The 20,275-nt window shown below is 32.8% G+C and overlaps 1 protein-coding gene across 16 annotated transcripts in view; it reads right to left on the minus strand.

Annotated features, from left to right (window-relative positions):
* The window catches only part of LOC129749058 (small conductance calcium-activated potassium channel protein), a 759,751-nt gene that overhangs the window by 239,271 nt on the left and 500,205 nt on the right, over window positions 1–20,275 (minus strand). For all 16 annotated transcript variants that reach the window (XM_055743901.1, XM_055743886.1, XM_055743888.1 and 13 more), the window contains 2 exons: window positions 10,850–10,986; window positions 10,084–10,321 (listed from right to left, as the gene is read on the minus strand). In XM_055743901.1, coding sequence (XP_055599876.1) covers window positions 10,084–10,321; window positions 10,850–10,986 — 375 coding nt within the window. The remainder of the gene's footprint in view (window positions 1–10,083; window positions 10,322–10,849; window positions 10,987–20,275) is intronic.

A 20,275-nucleotide genomic window follows, 5' to 3' on the forward strand; every position in this document is an offset into this window, starting at 1 on the left:
AAATGCTTGAAATGAAGTTGATCTTTAATTTTGAGTTTTGACTATTCTCAAGCTTCATGTTTTTGCTAACATGACAAGCAGCTAAGCAATTTATGAAAAAGTTATAACCATTTCAAAATTAAGAATCTGAATCCATTAAAAGATATTTAAATTTGGCAGATTTTCTTTGCTAGAGCTTTTAATAATGTCATGAAATGTTTTTGCAAAGGTTATATAAATCAATAAATTCCCTGTCTATGCAAAGCAGTTTTTTGAGATTTTTAATTCTCATCCTACGGTTTCACAGCTTTAAAAAAAATCAAAAACGCTAAATTTAAAAAAAAAATGAACAAAACATTTTTGTATAACATCGAATATCTTTTCTGAGGCACAAGTTAAGTTTGTGCTTTGTTCACATGAACTGTTTGAGTTAAAAATATTTAGTTCGTACTATATGAATCGAGGGATATTTTTTATTCAAAGTTATATTTTTTGGATCTTTCAGTACATCGCTGGCGATATTTGAATGGAGTATTTTGTTTACCCATACAAATTTCCATACAAATTTAAAACTCGTTGCGCTAATTCAGAACTGGATGGATCGCTTTCAAAATTTGTATTGCTATTTCTGGCAGCAAAACGACCAAACACAGTTATGGGAAGTGTAAAACATAAGAACTTGAAATTTCCATACAAACCTTGCGGTGTACTGCACACAACGCTCATTAGACCGATTGTCCTCTACGAGAACGTGACGTGGATATTGCTCGAGGAGGACATGCGAACACTCGGAGTATTCGAGCTTAAAGTTTTGAAAATCTCTTTCTTAAATTTAACGTATAATCATGCGACATATTCTTTAGATACTTCTAAAATCATAAGAAATCAAAATATGAGAACCTAACTAGATATCGTTTTTGTACAAGGGAAAAATGCCGAAATGTGGTATGAAAAAGTGTCGTATAAAGGACTGAAACTTTTTGCTTAAGTGGTGTTCGTGTAGAACTTACTGGAAACATTGAAATTTGTGAAATGTTATACGCTGCAGGCTAAAATTGACCCTAGAGGTCGCACAAGGTCTCATGAAAAATTTGGGCTAAATTTCATAAGGTCCAGTATGCGAAATTTGTAATTCTGCCTGAACTAAGGCTATGATCATTTATTATCCGGGCACTTTATTTCGGTGATAGCTACGTTAATAGAGCTCGGATATGCAAAACTTTAGTAGCGTTGTGTTGGTTATGAAAAGGAATATCTTACCTATTTTTGATAGATTTTTAAGTTAATGTGTGTTTGAGATATTTAGGATGCAAAAACACACGGTAAAAATAATTTTGCACAAATTTGCTCCTTTTGCGCATTTTGCGCCTCGAAAATTCTTCATAGTTGACTTAAAAGCTCATGAATTGTTAAGAAGTGTAAGGAGCCACTCTAGGATCCACACGAAGTTCAAACCAACCATCGGAGTGCAACCCTTGATTTTAAATATGGTAAAAAGTCTATGGTGATTAGGGATAACTGAATGCAGACTTTTTAAATAATGCAAAAAAATTCATTTCCGGCGGTCAAAAAGTGTTGCCTGACTAGTAGACAGCAAGTAAATAAAACTAATAATGATCAGTTCCAAATATCGCAATCTGTGCATCCGGTTTTAACGCAATATGTCAGATGTGTTCTGATGGACAAAAAAATTTATGTTAAAACCGGATTTAAGAGATCAAATTCTTCGAGATGCCTACTCATGAAAATGTTTCAACCAGATTCCAATTGCTTTTTCCAGATGAGTTGATGTAAAATATCGTGATTTTGCAAAGGTTATGCTTCTGTGGTAAAAAAAATAAATCAATACATGACTGAAAAAAGTGTCAAATATAAAATTTTTTTTTTGAAAAAGATAGAGTATTTCTTGAAATAATTGGTAAATATTTTTTTTATATTTTTACATTAAATGTCATATTAACATCTTCATTTCCTTCATAGAAAGTTTTTCGATCAAATGAATAGTTTTTAAAATACACACGTTTGTAACTGCCCGGATTCTAAATGATCATAGTCTTACCATACTCTCCGAACCACAATGTTAATATTTCACAGAAATTAGAAAAATTAAAATACTTTCCAATCCGACGCATAAAAATGGTACATACAGTGAGCAAAACAAGAATAGTACCACTATGTGTTTTGCTTGTTAAAATATGAATGAAATTTTCTTCAACAATTTGTTTTGAATTATTCAACGGATAAATCAAGCGTAAGTTTTGGACATAGCAATTGGCGTTGAGGACAAAAAATGTGAAAAATTGTGATGTAATTCTTCACCAAACTACCTACTTTCTTCATTAAAATGACGTGAAATGATGGAACGAACATTCTGGGTTTTTTTGAGCCAGAAAAAACAGGTTGGAATTCAAAAAAATCTTTTAAAACCTTTGAAAACCTTTGGAATTCTAGAAAACTTCTTAAAATGCAGTTATCTGTTCAAATAGTTCGTAGAAGCATTATTATTCACTTTTACACTGTAAATTTTTAGAAATAATTTAGTTTTTGTTGATAAACACAAGTGGTATTATTCTCATATCGCACTTTTTTTTCATATTTTTGGTCCTCAGCGCCAATTGCTACGTCCAAAAAAAGTAAACTTATGTTTGTTTTATCCGTTAAACAATTCAAAACAAATTTTAGAAGAAAATTTTGGTGATTAAAAATCATTCATATTTTAACAAGTAAATCACATGGTGGTTGGAGATTTTTTTTTTTATATTACTGAAAATGTAGTTTTAAAGTTTTAAAATATCCGTTTTTTTTATCTAAGACTCACAAAAACACCTCTCCTCATTGAATGGTAGCGTTTAAAAGCAAATAGGGTGTACTATTTTAAAGTTAAACCATTTCCTTTGTTTAGTTATAGTTTTTGGATATTAAATATGGTCATTTTCTATGAGAAAGCTTGTAAAGAACAAATGGCTCAAAAGCCTATCAAATGGTTAAGTTTAAATAAAAAAGAAAAAAGGAACAGTGGGAGGACCTAGGGAATTACATGAAGGTAAAATTTCATTTGTTATTGAGGACAAAAAATATTTAAAATTTTTATAATTTTTGCCCCTAAATGTATGCAGCAACATTGTCCAATTTTTGAGTATATTTGTTTTTGAAAGAAAACGTTGAAAAGTTCAATTGAGTCCGAACAAGAAATTACTGTTATTGATGTTTTAAGCTTTCTGTGCTAATAATTTTGAAGATGTTGAGATACATTAAAACCCATAGTGGACTGGCTGGGCTCAGTTGGACACAAATATTGCGGAAACTGCCTCGAAGCATTTTTTTATTACTTTAAATTTGCAGTTTATGTATAGAAACACATTTTAATTGACCAACAGTTTAAAATAAATGATTCCTATTGATTTAAAACCCCTTACCTATTAATAATGGTCCAGAACGCATTATAAATTCAAACAAATTTAACTATCAACCAGATTTCAAACATTGTCAACACTCACACACTCGATTGACACCAAGCTATCATCACTATAATTGAATTATTCTGCCATCATGAGTGAGTGGCATAAATTGTATATGTAACTACTAAAAGCATCCATTTTTTTTGTCAACATTTAGCGGTGGACGAAAATTGAGCGTAAAATGATGTGCTTCGAGGGCAAACTGTGGCTGATAAAAAAAAACACACACACAATAACAACATGGTAACGATGTTATAAAATTTATGAAACTAATTAATTAAGCATCACCAACGCATGACTTGGTCGAGCTCAAAAATTGCGCCTCACCTCGCTTGCTCTCACTTCCGTTCGCATTTGTTCAGCTGTCGTCGGCTCTACTTATTGGTTGGTGAAAAATGTGGGCTCATTTATCTTTTCCCGGTCAGTTGTTGCGCTGCTCGTCGTCCTTGCCTTGGTCAACAACAGTTTGTATGTAACTACCTTTCCACCAGCATTACTTATGTACCGTCTACTAGCTATGGGAAGCATGCGAAAATTGTGAATTAAATGTCGGCGCAACGATGAAATGCTGTCAACAATATTTAGCAACGGCAAAGGACGACGCAACCCATGATATGAAAAAAAAACTTTGCTGAAAAAAAAAACGAAACGATTCATAGGGACAAAACAAGCGCGCTGACGAAAAAACTCAAGCACGTGTGAGTTTTTTTTTAGGTTTTCACCATTTTAGCGGTGGTTTTCAAGAGAGACGTGGTCTTCAACACTCGTTTGAGGACAAAGTTGTTCGAATATAAAAAATTAAATATTCTGCTCAACTAGGATAAAAGTTTGTGGTTTTCTATTTTACTAGTTTCCGTCTCAATTAAGCTTTCCACAACGTGGCGTTGAAAATTTTCCTGCAGCCTAACTTTCTGATTGTCGTTTTGGGTACCACACTGTCCACAATCTCGATTCAATCGTGGAACGAGAAGAAAATAATGTTTCCTTTTCCCAGGTGAGCATTTTGCTGCATTAAACCTGTATGGCGACCATCTGTTGCATATGTTTTGCTAGCTCGATTGTTCGATGGAATTATTCATGAGGTGGGTTGGCATACCTACTCAAATAACATTCTTAGAAAAATGATGGTGATGATGTTGATGATAATAATTTGAGTGAGTTGTTCCGTTGCGATTCGATTTTTTTCAGCACTTTATGAATATTTGAATTTTCTGCGATATGTGATTTGATAATGGAATAGGAATAAAATGGTTTAAATGATACTTATCTTATTAAGGCCCATGACAGTGTTCTCACCTGTAAAAATACATATTAGTAAAATGTTAGTTAGGATCAATTTTGTTTTATACATGGGAAAAGCCATTCCATTTTAAAGGTTCATTAAATTGTTTATAAAATTATAGATAGAACAAAAATGGAAAGATTGACAAAATTGGAAAAATTGACAAAATTGAAAAAATAGACAAACTTGACGAAAGTGACAAAATTAACAAAATTGACAAAATTGACAAAATTGACAAAATTGACAAAATTGACAAAATTGACAAAATTGACAAAATTGACAAAATTGACAAAATTGACAAAATTGACAAAATTGACAAAATTGACAAAATTGACAAAATTGACAAAATTGACAAAATTGACAAAATTGACGAAATTGACAAAATTGACAAAATTGACAAAATTGACAAAATTGACAAAATTGACAAAATTGACAAAATTGACAAAATTGACAAAATTGACAAAATTGACAAAATTGACAAAATTGACAAAATTGACAAAATTGACAAAATTGACAAAATTGACAAAATTGACAAAATTGACAAAATTGACAAAATTGACAAAATTGACAAAATTGACAAAATTGACAAAATTGACAAAATTGACAAAATTGACAAAATTGACAAAATTGACAAAATTGACAAAATTGACAAAATTGACAAAATTGACAAAATTGACAAAATTGACAAAATTGACAAAATTGACAAAATTGACAAAATTGACAAAATTGACAAAATTGACAAAATTGACAAAATTGACAAAATTGACAAAATGGACAAAATTGGCAAAATTGACAAAATTGACAAAATTGACAAAATTGACAAAATTGACAAAATTGACAAAATTGACAAAATTGTTAAAATTGTTAAAATTGTTAAAATTGTTAAAATTGACAAAATTGACAAAATTGACAAAATTGACAAAACTGATAAAATTGACAAAACTGACAAAATTGACAAAATTGACAAAATTGACAAAATTGACAAAATTGACAAAATTGATAAAATTGACAAAATTGACAAAATTGACAAAATTGACAAAATTGACAAAATTGACAAAATAGACAAAATTGACAAAATTGACAAAATTCACAAAATTGACAAAATTGACAAAATTGACAAAATTGACAAAATTGACAAAATTGACAAAATTGACAAAATTGGCAAAATTGACAAAATTGAAAAAATTGACAAAATTAACAAAATTGACAAAATTGACAAAATTGACAAAATTAACAGGAATGACAAAGTTGAAAAATTGACAAAATTGACAAAATTGACAAAATTGACAAAATTGACAAAATTGACAAAATTGAAAAAATTGACAAAATTGACAAAATTGACAAAACTGACAAAATTGACAAAATTGAAAAACAGTCTACAATGATGATATTGAACGCTTGCCAAACGCCTGTCAACCTTTCAGCCGTTTTTGAAACTTTGAACTACGAGCCATTTTTGAAGGTATCTTTTTATAATATGCTAGTTTTCGTGACTTACGATGGAATTTAAACTTTTTCAGGTTCACAAAGGCGTGTATTCCATTTTTATGTTCCTGATCAGCGCTCAACAATAATCCTCAAAACATTGGATCAATGGGAAATAACATGCGAGTTTTGAATCGATTAAAAATGTTGCCATTGATTACTTTGCGAGGTACTGCTGCTACAAAATGAAGTAAACTTTGCAATTGTTACATTTTCATATATTCAGATCAGTAACAACTGTGCGTTTAAAAATACATATCTTCTTCTCACTAAGTTACACACAATAAGCTTGTTATGCATCGTATGAATTAACAGTTTAAAATAACTTCAAAAATATATGATTCAAGCGACGGAGATTTTATTTGCATAAGAATTTTTGACCAAAACATTCTGAGCTGCATTTGTGTAAGCTCTTAGAGCGAGTTCCCTGGTTGAGATGAAGTTGGAAATTTCGAAGGTATACCCTAGTCAATTGCGTGTGCCTTTTGGCATTATATGTAGTTGGATATAGAAACTGTCTATCAGAGTTACTTAGCTCTATATTCCACTATAAAACTGATAAAAAGCAACTTTTGGCGAGTATTTCGGCTTTTATGGCTTTTTTTTCATTTAAAGTGAAATTACGGAGCCATCGGTAACATCGGAAGACACCCCTTATGAACCCCTTTCTTCCCTTTGATTACATATTTCTAACAGTTCAGTCGCCGCGTCTATCACGACCCCTTTTCGGCACAATCGGCACATTTAAACTTTGAAAAGTAAAAGGCTTGAGGCCTGGTTGTAAATAAAAAAAAAATGTACCTAGAGTGATTTTCATTTGAACTAGGGGAGATGAGGGCATAATGGCTATAATATGTGAATTTCATCATTGTTTCGTGTTCAGACATTCAAGTAGTCTATTGCCTAATTGGATGAAACTTGAAAAAGTAGATAAAAACGTATAAAAATGCATTTAAAAATTTTTGGCCGAAAGCTGAAAACCAGTCACTGTAGGGGCATAATGAGAACGATGGGCGTTTTCTGCCGGGGAATCTAGCAGCGAATTCGACTCGATGAAGTCAACTGGATAATAGAGCTACAGCTTGACTTGTTTTATCTGACTATTTGGCCTATTGGTAAGGTGTCGGAGAATTGGGGTAACTTGATCATTTTCTTTACATGATATCTTTTGGAAAAAATAGCTAGGAGAGATAAGGGCATAACGAGCACCCAGGGCATAATAAGCACTCCTTTTTTCTACCAAAGTACGTATTTTCTTAAACAAATTTTCATGTGGATTTGTTTCGTACTACTTATAGTATTAATTTTTCACCACAAAAGAAATATCCTTTTCATCTTTATAGAAATATTAAATAATAACCAGCTAGGTTCTCAAGTGACGAAAATATTATAATTTTTGAGCATCACCAAATAAGCTTTTATGACCTTTAAATCATCTTGGTCTAAAATGTACGCACTGCAACATGATTTTCACATTGTTTCTCAATTATCACCATCATAAAATTTTTTATTTTTCACTTTAATCAATTTTAAAACGCGTTTTTACTTAGATTTGTTGACCTGGGCGAAGAGAGCACAATTAATCAGGGCAAGATGAGCGTTTTCTACCGTATAATCTAGCAGCGAATTCGACTCGATGAAGTCAACTGAATAATAGAGCTACAGCTTGACTTGTTTTATCTGACGATTTGGCCTATTGGTAAGGTGTCGGAGAGGTAATCAGTAGACTCGAGTTCCATTCCTGTTCGAGGTGATTTTTTTTTCATTTATCATTCATGATCGATGTATTTTGCAGTAAACGGTGAGGCGTAGATTCATCAAACAAAGCAATAACAGAATAATCTAGGTCTAATTGTAGAATTCAAAGAATTACAACATACTCATACATTATGTTTCTGGTGTTTTGTTTGACGGATGATGCTACTAGCCATACAATCAAAAAAATCAATCATGAATAGTATGTGCAAAAAAATCCCCTCGAACAGGAATCGAACTCGAGTCTACTGATTACTTCTCCGACACCTTACCAAGAGGCCAAATCGACAGATGAAATAAGTCAAGCTGTAGCTCTATTATTCAGTGGACTTCATCGAGTCGAATTCACTGCTGGATTATACGGCAGAAAACGCTCATCTTGCCCTGATTAATTGTGCTCTCTTCGCCCAGGTCAACAAATCTGTATGTATGTATGTATGTTGGTTATCCACCATGGGTGCACGGATTCACCGCAGTTTTTGCCTAAGTATGATCTCACATGCATCTTTTAACTAAATATTTCGACAGTTCTTCAATGCAACGTGCACCATACCCGGACCCCATGGCTTCGTGTGAACTGTTATCGAGTGAATGTATTGCGTGTAGGTGTCAGTATATATTGGAAGAAAGAATCAATCAGATACACAGCCAGTTAAAAATTTACACCATTTTCAATGTTGTATATTTACCACAGGTATTCCGGCATCCGTGTATATACCTGGCCAGCTGGCACCTGACTGAACTTTCTTATTTATATAAAAGAAAATTAATTTATCGTTGTATAACATTTAACAGGAACAATCTCACCAAGTACTCGCTATCGATTCCAACTCCTCTCGCATGTTATCGCAAACACCCACAATCGTCGAACGCGAATTTAAACTTTTTCGCATTTCATCACTGATTTTCTTAAAAAAAAATGAACTATTCCTTTTCGCACTGCCCCATTCCCCACTTCAGAGAGCCTTTGAAGGGCAAACACAACTGATTTCATGTGCACATGAGAAACCCCACTTCCCTTCGCTAACTCCATTTAGATTTTTCGCTTTCAAATCCACGAAAATTCATTCACCAAAATCGAACTTTCAGCTTCTCCTTTCTTCTCTTTAACCCTCCCACTCGCGCACAATCACTTGAACCCATTCAAATGAAATAAAAGAGATGAACGATTTTTTAGAACATCGATCTCACAAACGGCCAGCGCTTGCTTTGCTCTTCGCCCAGGTCAACAAATCTAAGTAAAAACGCGTTTTAAAATTGATTAAAGTGAAAAATAAAAAATTTTATGATGGTGATAATTGAGAAACAATGTGAAAATCATGTTGCAGTGCGTACATTTTAGACCAAGATGATTTAAAGGTCATAAAAGCTTATTTGGTGGTGCTCAAAAATTATAATATTTTCGTCACTTGAGAACCTAGCTGGTTATTATTTAATATTTCTATAAAGATGAAAAGGATATTTCTTTTTTGGTGAAAAATTATTACTATAAGTAGTACGAAACAAATCCACATGAAAATTTGTTTAAGAAAATACGTACTTTGGTAGAAAAAAGGAGTGCTTATTATGCCCTGGGTGCTCGTTATGCCCTTATCTCTCCTAGCTATTTTTTCCAAAAGATATCATGTAAAGAAAATGATCAAGTTACCCCAATTCTCCCCTACATACGCAGATAATATATTTCCAAAATCATTTTCCTTTAAATGATTTCTATTTAAGTCTAAAATATTTTTATTTTTTATTGAGTTTTTGTTTTGAAAGGAAGTATCCCTTTGATTGCATATCTGGTAAAAGAAGTTAGAAGAACGTTTTAGACGTTTCAGTTGATGAAAAAATGTTGGCATTCCTAAGGTTGCTGTCGGTAAGATGCTCGGAAATTTTGTATTCCGTGGGATTTAGAGGAATGCTAAAGATTTAATTTTGATTTTAACGTCATTCATTTAGACATTCTCGCGATGAAAAGCGCCCGGCAAACAGTCCAGAACATCGCGAGAATGCAAGAATTGAAGGAAGATTTTTATTGTTCTTCTTTATCTTCCCTGTCGAACCGATAAAATGGAATAGAGCTTAAAATGAGAAATTCCTCCAAAGAGAGAGAAGTTGATTTTGACTCTGGTTACTCACCTTATTATATACACCAGCGCTACTTAACTCGTTTTCTATCACCATCACAATAATGCCGAACATGCCCATGACGAGGGCGTAATCACTGATCCGTTTCCGCTTCTCGAAGAGCGCTTTCCGCCGGCCAAGCCGATAGCCGACATTCGGTTTCTGCTTCTGACTGCCTCCGCCGGGACCTCCTGGAGCAGTGCCGGGACCTTTACAGACGCCGCCACCCAGGCCTCGCTCCTCCATGTACCTTGATGATAACATTCATTAATTTGGTTGGTATTGCGCCGAGGGAAATTTTTGGCTTCGAACACGAACACGAAGGACAACAGCTAGTTTTTTTTTGGTTTTTACGACAATAAGTTTAAAAGGGGAGGGGATATTTTGTCTTTTCTTTTTTTTTGGTTGGTAGTTGGTGGTTGGTGGTGGTTGGATTCGTGGAGTCGTTTCTGGAGCGCCTTGATTCAGATTAATAGCTTTTTGATCTGGTCAAAGTTCAATTAAAGGCTCGCCTCTAGGCGTTGGTCCACGAATTAAACCAAATCGCCTTCCGGTTTGGTCTTTCCGAAATCTTTGGGCGATTGGATCGAGGTCGGTTCAGCGTGCATGTTAGGCAGTTTGGTTTTGGTTCGGTTCTCGATTAAGTTTTTTTTTCGTTCGGGTTGGGATCACACACAAAACACACGGAAGGGGACGCACACACAGAGTGAGTGAGAGAAAGTTACAGAAGAAGAGAGAAAGAGTGTAACAACAGAGTCATGATGGGGGAACTAATTACCTGGGATACTCTGAGTGTACGCCCACGAGCGCGATTCCGGCTTCTTCTGTGCATGCAGCCGATACTGTTTCCCGATTTCCGGCGCACGGTGTTTTCATCGAACCGGGAATCGACAGTGTGGACACAGGCTTTCGGAGCTGAAATTGGAGAAGAAGAGAAAGAGGCGGGAAATAATCCCAGATTAGAATCATTGATCAAAGTTGCAACATTTTGGCGATAATAATCTTGATAAGCCAGCTTGTTCCAGTCGACGAGGCCGAGAAATGGCAGCAGAAAAGCAAAACAACTTGAGCGTTGAAACATCCTCACCCTAATTGATACTAGAGAAACCGACGGATTTCATTATTTCTTTTTTGCTCCCTTCGAAGGCCCTGTTGTGGGCGACCAAGTAAACATAATCGAATGGTACTTAAGATACCGTAAAGCCACCCCGAAGAAGCAACAAAAAAAAAGGCGGAAGGCAGTGCCAAGAAATAATCGGAAATACAAAATCCCCGGGAGATTATCGACGAACTCATTAATTTGTGGAGCGGTTTTTCCCTAAGCCCGTTATTAATTTTAGTTCCTCATGGTAGATTGATTTTTAGGAAATGGATTCCGGAAGATAATTTTTAGGTTAACTTTCGCAAATTGCCAATTCAGCCAAAATCGATTTGATGAAAGCTATCGATTTATTCGGTAAAGCGATAAGAATGTTTCTAAAATTTTTTCCATAAAAGGTTACTTAAAATGCCAAACCTCAGTGTTAAGAGTTAAACATATAAATAGCAGTTTAAGCCAATGAATATTGAATATTTGTAGATGGGCGGCAAAAAGCGCAACCCCAAGATTTTAGTAATTTTAGTAATTTAAGTAATTTTTGTAATTTTTGTAATTTCTGTATTTTTTGAAATTTCTGTAGTTTTTGTAATTTCTGTAATTTTTGTTATTTTTGTAATTTTTGTAATTTTTGTAATTTTTGTCATTTTTTTTTTTTTTGCATTTATTTAGGACCTTTTTTGGCATTCGGGTCCCTGATGTTTTAAAGTTACAAAGTAATGTTAAATTTTATCGTACAATTGGATTGATTTTAAATATTCTAACACTGTTGTTGCTCTTTCTTTGTCGTCTGCTAATGCCTCTCGAAGGTTACCCGGTACACCGTGACTGATCCGTTCCTCTTCCAATTGTGGGCACATTGCGATGATATGTTTCACGGTTAATACTTCGTTGCATCTGTGACATAATGGACGGTCAACTCTGTCCAGAAGGTACGAGTGTGTAAGTAATGTGTGTCCGATGCGTAAACGTGCTAGGATCACGTCATCTCGTCGATTCCCCAATAATGCAGCTTTGAATGGAAGCACAGTGTTTTTCACTTCGCGTAATTTATTGGTTAGGTTTGAATGCCACTGCATCTGCCATCGGTTAATGAACTGTGCCTTGATGATTTCCCGTGTTTCCTTGATGTCTATAATCTGGTTTTCATCCTCTGGCAGTTCCAAAGCCTTTTTTGTTTCAATGTCTGCTCTCTCATTTCCCGGAATCCCGATATGACTGGGGACCCAGAAAATAACTATTTCTGATCCCATCTCGATTGTAATTTTTGTAATTTTTATAATTTTTGTAATTTTTGTAATTTTTGTAATTTTTGTAATTTTTGTAATTTTTGTAATTTTTGAAATTTTTGTCATTTTTGTAATTTTTGTATTTTTTGTAACTTTTGTAATTTTTGTAATTTTTGCAATTTTTGTAATTTTTGTAATTTTTGTATTTTTTGTAATTTTTGTAATTTTTGTAATTTTTGTAATTTTTGTAATTTTTGTAATTTTTGTAATTTGTGTAATTTTTGTGATTTTTGTAATTTTTGTAATTTTTGTAATTTTTGTAATTTTTGTAATTTTTGTAATTTTTGTAATTTTTGTAATTTTTGTAATTTTTGTAATTTTTGTAATTTTTGTAATTTTTGTAATTTTTGTAACTTTTGTAATTTTTGTTATTTTTGTAATTTTTGTAATTTTTGTAATTTTTGTAATTTTTGTAATTTTTGTAATTTTTGTAATTTTTGTAATTTTTGTAATTTTTGTAATTTTTGTAATTTTTGTAATTTTTGCAATTTTTGTCAATTTTTGTAATTTTTGTCAATTTTTATATTTTTTGTCAATTTTGTAATTTCTGATATTTTTGTAATTTTTGTAATTTTTGTAATTTTTGTAATTTTTGTAATTTTTGTAATTTTTGTAATTTTTGTAATTTTTGTAATTTTTGTAATTTTTGTAATTTTTGTAATTTTTGTAATTTTTGTAATTTTTGTAATTTTTGTCAATTTTTGTAATTTTTGTCAATTTTTATATTTTTTGTCAATTTTGTAATTTCTGTTATTTTTGTAATATTTGTAATATTTGTATTTTTTGTAGTTTTGCCATTTTTTGCAATTTTTGTAATATTTGTAATATTTGAAATTTTTGTAATTTTTGTAATTTTTGTAGTTTTTGTAATTTTTGTAATTTTTGTAATTTTTGTAATTTTTGTAATTTTTGTAATTTTTGTAATTTTTGTAATTTTTGTAATTTTTGTAATTTTTGTAATTTTTGTAATTTTTGTAATTTTTGTAATTTTTGTAATTTTTGTAATTTTTGTTATTTTTATCATTTTTGTAATTTTTGTAATTTTTGTAATTTTTGTCATTTTTGTCATTTTTGTCATTTTTGTCATTTTTGTCATTTTTGTCATTTTTGTCATTTTTGTCATTTTTGTCATTTTTGTCATTTTTGTCATTTTTGTCATTTTTGTCATTTTTGTCATTTTTGTCATTTTTGTCATTTTTGTCATTTTTGTCATTTTTGTCATTTTTGTCATTTTTGTCATTTTTGTCATTTTTGTCATTTTTGTCATTTTTGACATTTTTGACATTTTTGACATTTTTGTCATTTTTGTCATTTTTGTCATTTTTGTCATTCTTGTCATTTTTGTCATTTTTGTAATTTTTGTAATTTTTGTCATTTTTGTCATTTTTGTCATTTTTGTAATTTTTGTAATTTTTGTAATTTTTGTAATTTTTGTCATTTTTGTCATTTTTGTCATTTTTGTCATTTTTGTCATTTTTGTCATTATTGTCATTTTTGTCATTTTTGTCATTTTTGTCATTTTTGTCATTTTTGTCATTTTTGTCATTTTTGTCATTTTTGACATTTTTGTCATTTTTGTCATTTTTGTCATTTTTGTCATTTATGCCATTTTTGTCATTTTTGTCATTTTTGTCATTTTTGTCATTTTTGTCATTTTTGTCATTTTTGTCATTTTTGTCATTTTTGTCATTTTTGTCATTTTTGTCATTTTTGTCATTTTTGTCATTTTTGTCATTTTTGTCATTTTTGTCATTTTTGTCATTTTTGTCATTTTTGTCAGTTTTGTCACTTTTTTTATTTTCTTTATTTAAAACTGTTTAAAAGCTGTACGATTTTGAATGCCCAAACTGAACTCAGAATGTTTTTTTTAAATCATTTGTAAGTTTATATTTGCTACCAATTTAAATGTGAAAAAAGACAGATCAACCAGATTTAAGTTTCATTTTCGCAAAATCATGGCATTCAGTAGATTTAGTTTTTGGTAACCTTATTTCATTCTTACAAATGATAGAGAATTTTATATTGATCATTTCATCAGAACATCTCAAGACTCCTAAATCAACAACTTTTTGTCAAAATTATATATCTGAAAATAGGACGGAAAATCAGTCAATGCGTGTTTTGGTATCTTTTCTTGAAAAAGAGAATGCTCAGTTTGGGACGTCATAATTTTTTCTCGCTACTCCTATCGCTTAGCCGTTTTTGGGTAAAGTTGTAGCCAGAAAATTTTCCAGCAAGCTTCATGCATTGGAATTTCATTTGCATCGCGTGAGAATAAAATATTTTAGATATCATGTAGATATTTTTTTTAAATATAATTTTAACAAGTTATCATTATATGTTGTCAAAATGATGATAACACAGTTTCTTATATCTTAAACTAGTTTTTGGAGGTTTTTCGGTTGTAATGGAAAATTCAAAAAAATATCTACAGATTAACAAATTTTAACATTTTTCGATGCCATCAAAAACTTTAACCAGTATGACTAATTGGTGTAATGACAGGATCTTATACTTTATATTGGTTTAATTTTTTTTTATCCAACACTGTTAGTTTTTAAAACACTTTTCGTACAACCTTCTAATATTTTAAAATTAATCTTTTTATAATTTGTTTTCCTGTTATGGGTAAGATTTGATCAAATGAAATTAAAACTTTTGATGCGTGTTAACATAAGTTCGTGAACATAAGTTTATTAGAAGCCATTGAAGTTTGAAAGCGTTGCATGATATTCCAGTTGACGGTATTATTGTTGGGGACCAATAACTTTAGATAGATAACAATTTCAAACCTAAGTGTAAATATAACAATTGCCGCTATATACTGCGAAAAACTAAACTCTTAAAAATTTCCCTCCGGTTTATCGTTTCTCCACGAGGCATTGCATTCAATTAGCACGGGCCGTTTCATTCATACAACAGATTCATTTTTTTTTCGTGCGCTGAAACCAAACACAAACGGAAGCGGAAATTTTGGATAATCCTGTGTAACTTTGACGCGGGTACACGAAACGCAAAAGGAAAAGCGTACAGTATCAAAAAATCGTTTCTACGACCCTGAGCTTTACGGATTTCATCCTGCAGCCCAACTACGACGAGATGGTCGGCCGGCAAAAGTCTGCCTAAACAGACATCCACATGGAATGAACAATTTATTCTTTCCCAGGCTTTGTTTTGGTTTTTTTTTCGAGCTGGGTGATTTTTTTTTGTTTGTTTCCTTGCCTGCGATGGATTTTTCATCCGCTTCGGAAAACTTTGAAACGTAACATGAAATCGGATCCTGGAAATTCGCTGCGGTTTCATTCAACGGACGCATCAATGCGTAAGAGGCAACCAGAGAAAAAAAATCAACTTTCTTTGCACAATTCAGCAGCAAACCACTAACATACCCACGAGAGAGATTTAGCAAATGCAGCCACAAGTCCGTTGTTGGAATGGTTAGGAAAGAGCAGAAATTCTAGCGCTTTATAATCCACACTGAAAGCTGTCTTAATCGGAAACAAAGCATTCAAAGTCACGAAATTACTCCAACTTGCGTCATCGGAAGACTAGTGATTCTCCAAAAGATAGGTTATCTTTTAATTTCTTTTTAAGTAGGGGAGTTGGCTGGCGATAGAAAAGTTGCGTCCTTATTTTTAATCACGGATTAACGATCATATTTTCGTCTAAATCGAATCATTGGAAGAATGACAAGTTTTTTTTAATGATCACTTTCCACCCTTATGAGATTTTATTCTGCGATCTTGAGAATTCTTATGAGAAGTACCGTCAAGCAGGCATCATGCAACAGCGGGATTGGATGTAATATTTGTATACCATAACCAATACCATTATTCCACTTTTATTCAAGTTGAATTTAATAAAGCTTTAACTGAATGAATACGAAATGATCAGAACATAGTTTTTAATAAATTAATCTTGTTTTTCAAAGTCTTAGATTCTCATAGAAAATATTAAAAATGAAGCAATAAATGAAGCAATTTTAACGTTTTTCAATTCCGTTATTACGGATTGGCTCAAGGATATCACCTACAAACTGTATATTGGTAAGTTTCTTATATACCAACACTGTTAGTGTAAAAATATTTTTTGGACTATCACAAATTTTTTTTTATTGATATTTTTATGTTATGTTAATTGGTTTGCATCACGTGTTTGTTAATATCAAAATAATTTAATTTTATATGTTCATTGACACGTGCGGCGAGATGAAACGCTAGGTAGAAGAATTTGTAAAGACATGAAGAATAGGCGGATAGGCAAGCATCAGATGAGCTTCGTAGGATAAAGTTTGGATAGGTGTTGAAACTGTAAGTCTAGAGCATTTTTTTATTGGAAAGCATGAAAGTGTGGTGGTACGCCTTTGCCGTACAACAGACTACTCTGTATAGGAAGCGTGATCGACTTTTGATCAACACATTCCTAAACACAGCAGGCCAGTTGGATTGTGTACTGTCAATACACAGTCTGGCAAATTTATCATCAACTAATATCAAAATATCATTCATCCAAACAATGTTTTATAATTTCGACAAGAAGAATTTTCTGTAGTATTTTTTACCCCTGAATGTTTGTAACCTGTGGAGCTGCACACATTTAGGTGTAAGCATTATTATCAAAATTATGCTAACTTAAAAACAAGAATTCAGACGGGTGAAATTATAATGTTAACAAACGCAAAAATGTGTTGTTACACAATTATATTTAACCATCTTTCACGGTTAGGGTCTACAGGGTCCGGCAATTGAACTCCTACATTACTTCAACAGTAATTATTTCGTTGCACTCGAATCAGTCTTGAACGATCCCTCGACGCTTTGTTTACATTAAGTCTTAGCTATCATTGGATGTAGGGGGAAGGTTTCCTAAATGGGCCTATCGGGTTAAATGCACTTATGGCCGTTTGACGAAATGGCTGACAAGACAACGTATCCAATCAATGAATTTCGAGGGTGATACGCTTTGAACATAAGGCAAAAAAGAATTTCATGAATAAACCAACTCAAAAAAATTAAAAAATTCATAAAAGATTTTGATATCTTTTGATGTAATATTTTGACTTTTAAAAATTATACGTAAAGAAGCCTAAAACAAAAAGTAGGGTGGTTTTTGCTTCTTATTCAAATGAACCTTAGAAGTAAAACAAATTTAAGCTTTTATGATGGTTTCATAAGGATGGGAAAGTGGAATAAAAGAGTGTTTTTGTTTGCCCCCATCATGTTTGTGAAAAGCCGCCCCTATAATAACAGGTTAAATAGAATATCATTTATCATTAAAACTTCAAATTTAAGCTCTTATTTACATCTTAAGAGCAAATCGAAGTTCTCAAAACAGATTTTATAAAATTTATCTTAGGAATGAAATTCCTCCATATTATGGCAACCTTAAATTTAGTTTATTATAAAATTAAATTATAATTAAATTATAAAAGACATAGATTTTTATAAAACTTCAGCTTTGTCGTAAGAAAGTTATCAGTTTCTAGCATTTCCAATAAAATTATACGAAAATATTGCCAAAAAAACAGCATTTTTACCTAAAACTTAAAAAGGCGCGTTTAGCCCGCACGTTTTGATGTTCGGCAATTTTGACAACAGTTATAATAAAATCAATTTCTCAAAAACGGAAGGAGATTTAATCATAAAAATTACTCCAATGTATAGAAAACAGATGTCTGCTCATGTGTATATAGTTTTTGTACACATATTCGATGTAATATTTGATTAAATCAGTATTCTTTTTAATAGGCGCATATAGCCCGCTCCTCCCCTAAGAGTTACTTTTGTAATCAGGTGTTACCCGAAAAAATGGATCTCGAACAGAAACGTAGCGCTGTAGATGCCTTGTTCCTAGCTGGCAAACGGCAGAAGGACATAGTTCTGAGCTGTCCGATATAAGTGTGTGCAGAAGTTTTGTATACCATACAGTTAAAAGATACCTGGAGACCGGAAGTGCCAAAAAACGGTATGGTGCGGGACGCCGATCTACTGTCTTAGTGCCACTGGCAGAGGATCTCAACATATCGGATCGAAGTCTCCGTCGGATCCTTAAAGATAAACTTCAGATCAAGCCCTACAAGATCCAAAAGGTTCAAGACCTTACGGTGAAGCAGAATCAAGAACGGGTAAAAAGCAGCGAAGGCGCTGCTGAAGAGGGCCGCGGAAGGGAGGTTGAAGAACATCGTGTTTACCGACGAGAAACTCTTCACTGTACAGCAGTTCGTGAATAAGCAGAACGACAGAGTTTGGTTGCCACACAGATCACGAAGCCGTGTCGACTTGCTGACGGCCACTTGGCGACAGAAACTTGCATCGGTGATGGTTTGGGCCGGAATCACCCGAGATGGCCGGACTCCGCTGGTTTTTGTTCCTGAAGGAGTGAAGATCAACCAAAATACATATCGAGAACTAGTTCTACAGAATGTCGTCGAACCGCGGGCACGTCGACATTTTGGTTCCAGGGATTGGGATTTGCAACAGGGCTCGGCACCGGCTTACAAAGCGAAGAAAGCGACTTTGGATTGGGCAACATTTTCCTGAGTTCATTTCGAGCTCCGAGTGGTCGACGAGTTCGCCGGACCTGAACCCTATGGACTTCGCTGTTTGGAGTATGTTGGAGGTCGAAGTCTGCTCTAAGAAACATGAAGGTGTGGAGGTCCTGAAGCGACATCTCGTGGTAGCGTGGGATAAAATACCACAAGAACACCAGCGGGTCTCATACGATGCGTTTCTCGACCGTCTGCGGCAAGTGGTTAAACTCAAGGGCGAACAAGTCGAACTTTACCAGTAAATTTTGGAAAAGTAATTTGTTTTCAAGAGAAATTGAACGAATTTGAAATAAATAGTTGTTGTTTCGATCAATTTATATGTTCATTTCAATGTAGCACTTCAATTGCCGGACTCTGTACATATATGACGCGAACTGTACCTTTTCAGAATGATATTTAAAGCATGAAATTTTTCTGATTTTTTTAAAAAATAAGATGCTCTACAGTCTCTCATTTTTCAAATTTTTAATAGGATTACCAGTAACATTCCTCAAAAAGCAAGCAATAGCAGGTTGGGTCCTATCATTTTTCAAGAAACCACGACTTTGGGTGTGAAGCAGCAGCATGATATTGACATTACTATTTTGGACACAAAATAATAACTACTGAACCAGTTTTCATCAATTTGTACAATATTGGAATCGTACATATGTCTGTTTAAAAAAATAGTTATGATTTTCATTGTCTTCCACAAGGTCAAAGGTTCCTTTTAATTGGGTATTTTCAACAAAGGTAACTAGTATTGCTGAAGTTATATGGAAAATAATCAATTGATATGATTTGCGATAATTGAGGATAGAGTGTCCATTTCTCGGCCTTTTTAGCATTCCCGGGAATCGGTAAATCTGACGATCCTTTTCTCGGGAATTCTCGGGATCCCGATAAAAATTGAAAATAAAGATTTAACACTCTAGTACATACGAAACCTTATCCATAATTTGTAACTTTTAGGTAGCAGTATTGTAAAACATTTCAAACTATTTTAATATCTCAAATATTCAATAAGCAATGATGAAACCCAGGACCCAAAAACTAAGTACTTAAACTGATAAAATTGCCTGGTTCTTCCGCCAAAAATTTGAATTAATTGAGAGAGATTTTTCACTATCATTAGAAGTTGGTTGGCTAGACTTCAGGTTGTTCATCAAATTTCGTAATTTTTCAGATATCCATCCTTTTGTTCCATGATATGTAATTTCTTTGCAGATAATTTTTCTACTTACTGTCAACAGTTGCGAAACAAAATTTCTTAATCTTAATTAGTCTTGCAAA

This window comes from Uranotaenia lowii, chromosome 2 (assembly GCF_029784155.1).
Source record: "Uranotaenia lowii strain MFRU-FL chromosome 2, ASM2978415v1, whole genome shotgun sequence".
NCBI classification, from domain to species: domain Eukaryota; kingdom Metazoa; phylum Arthropoda; class Insecta; order Diptera; family Culicidae; genus Uranotaenia; species Uranotaenia lowii.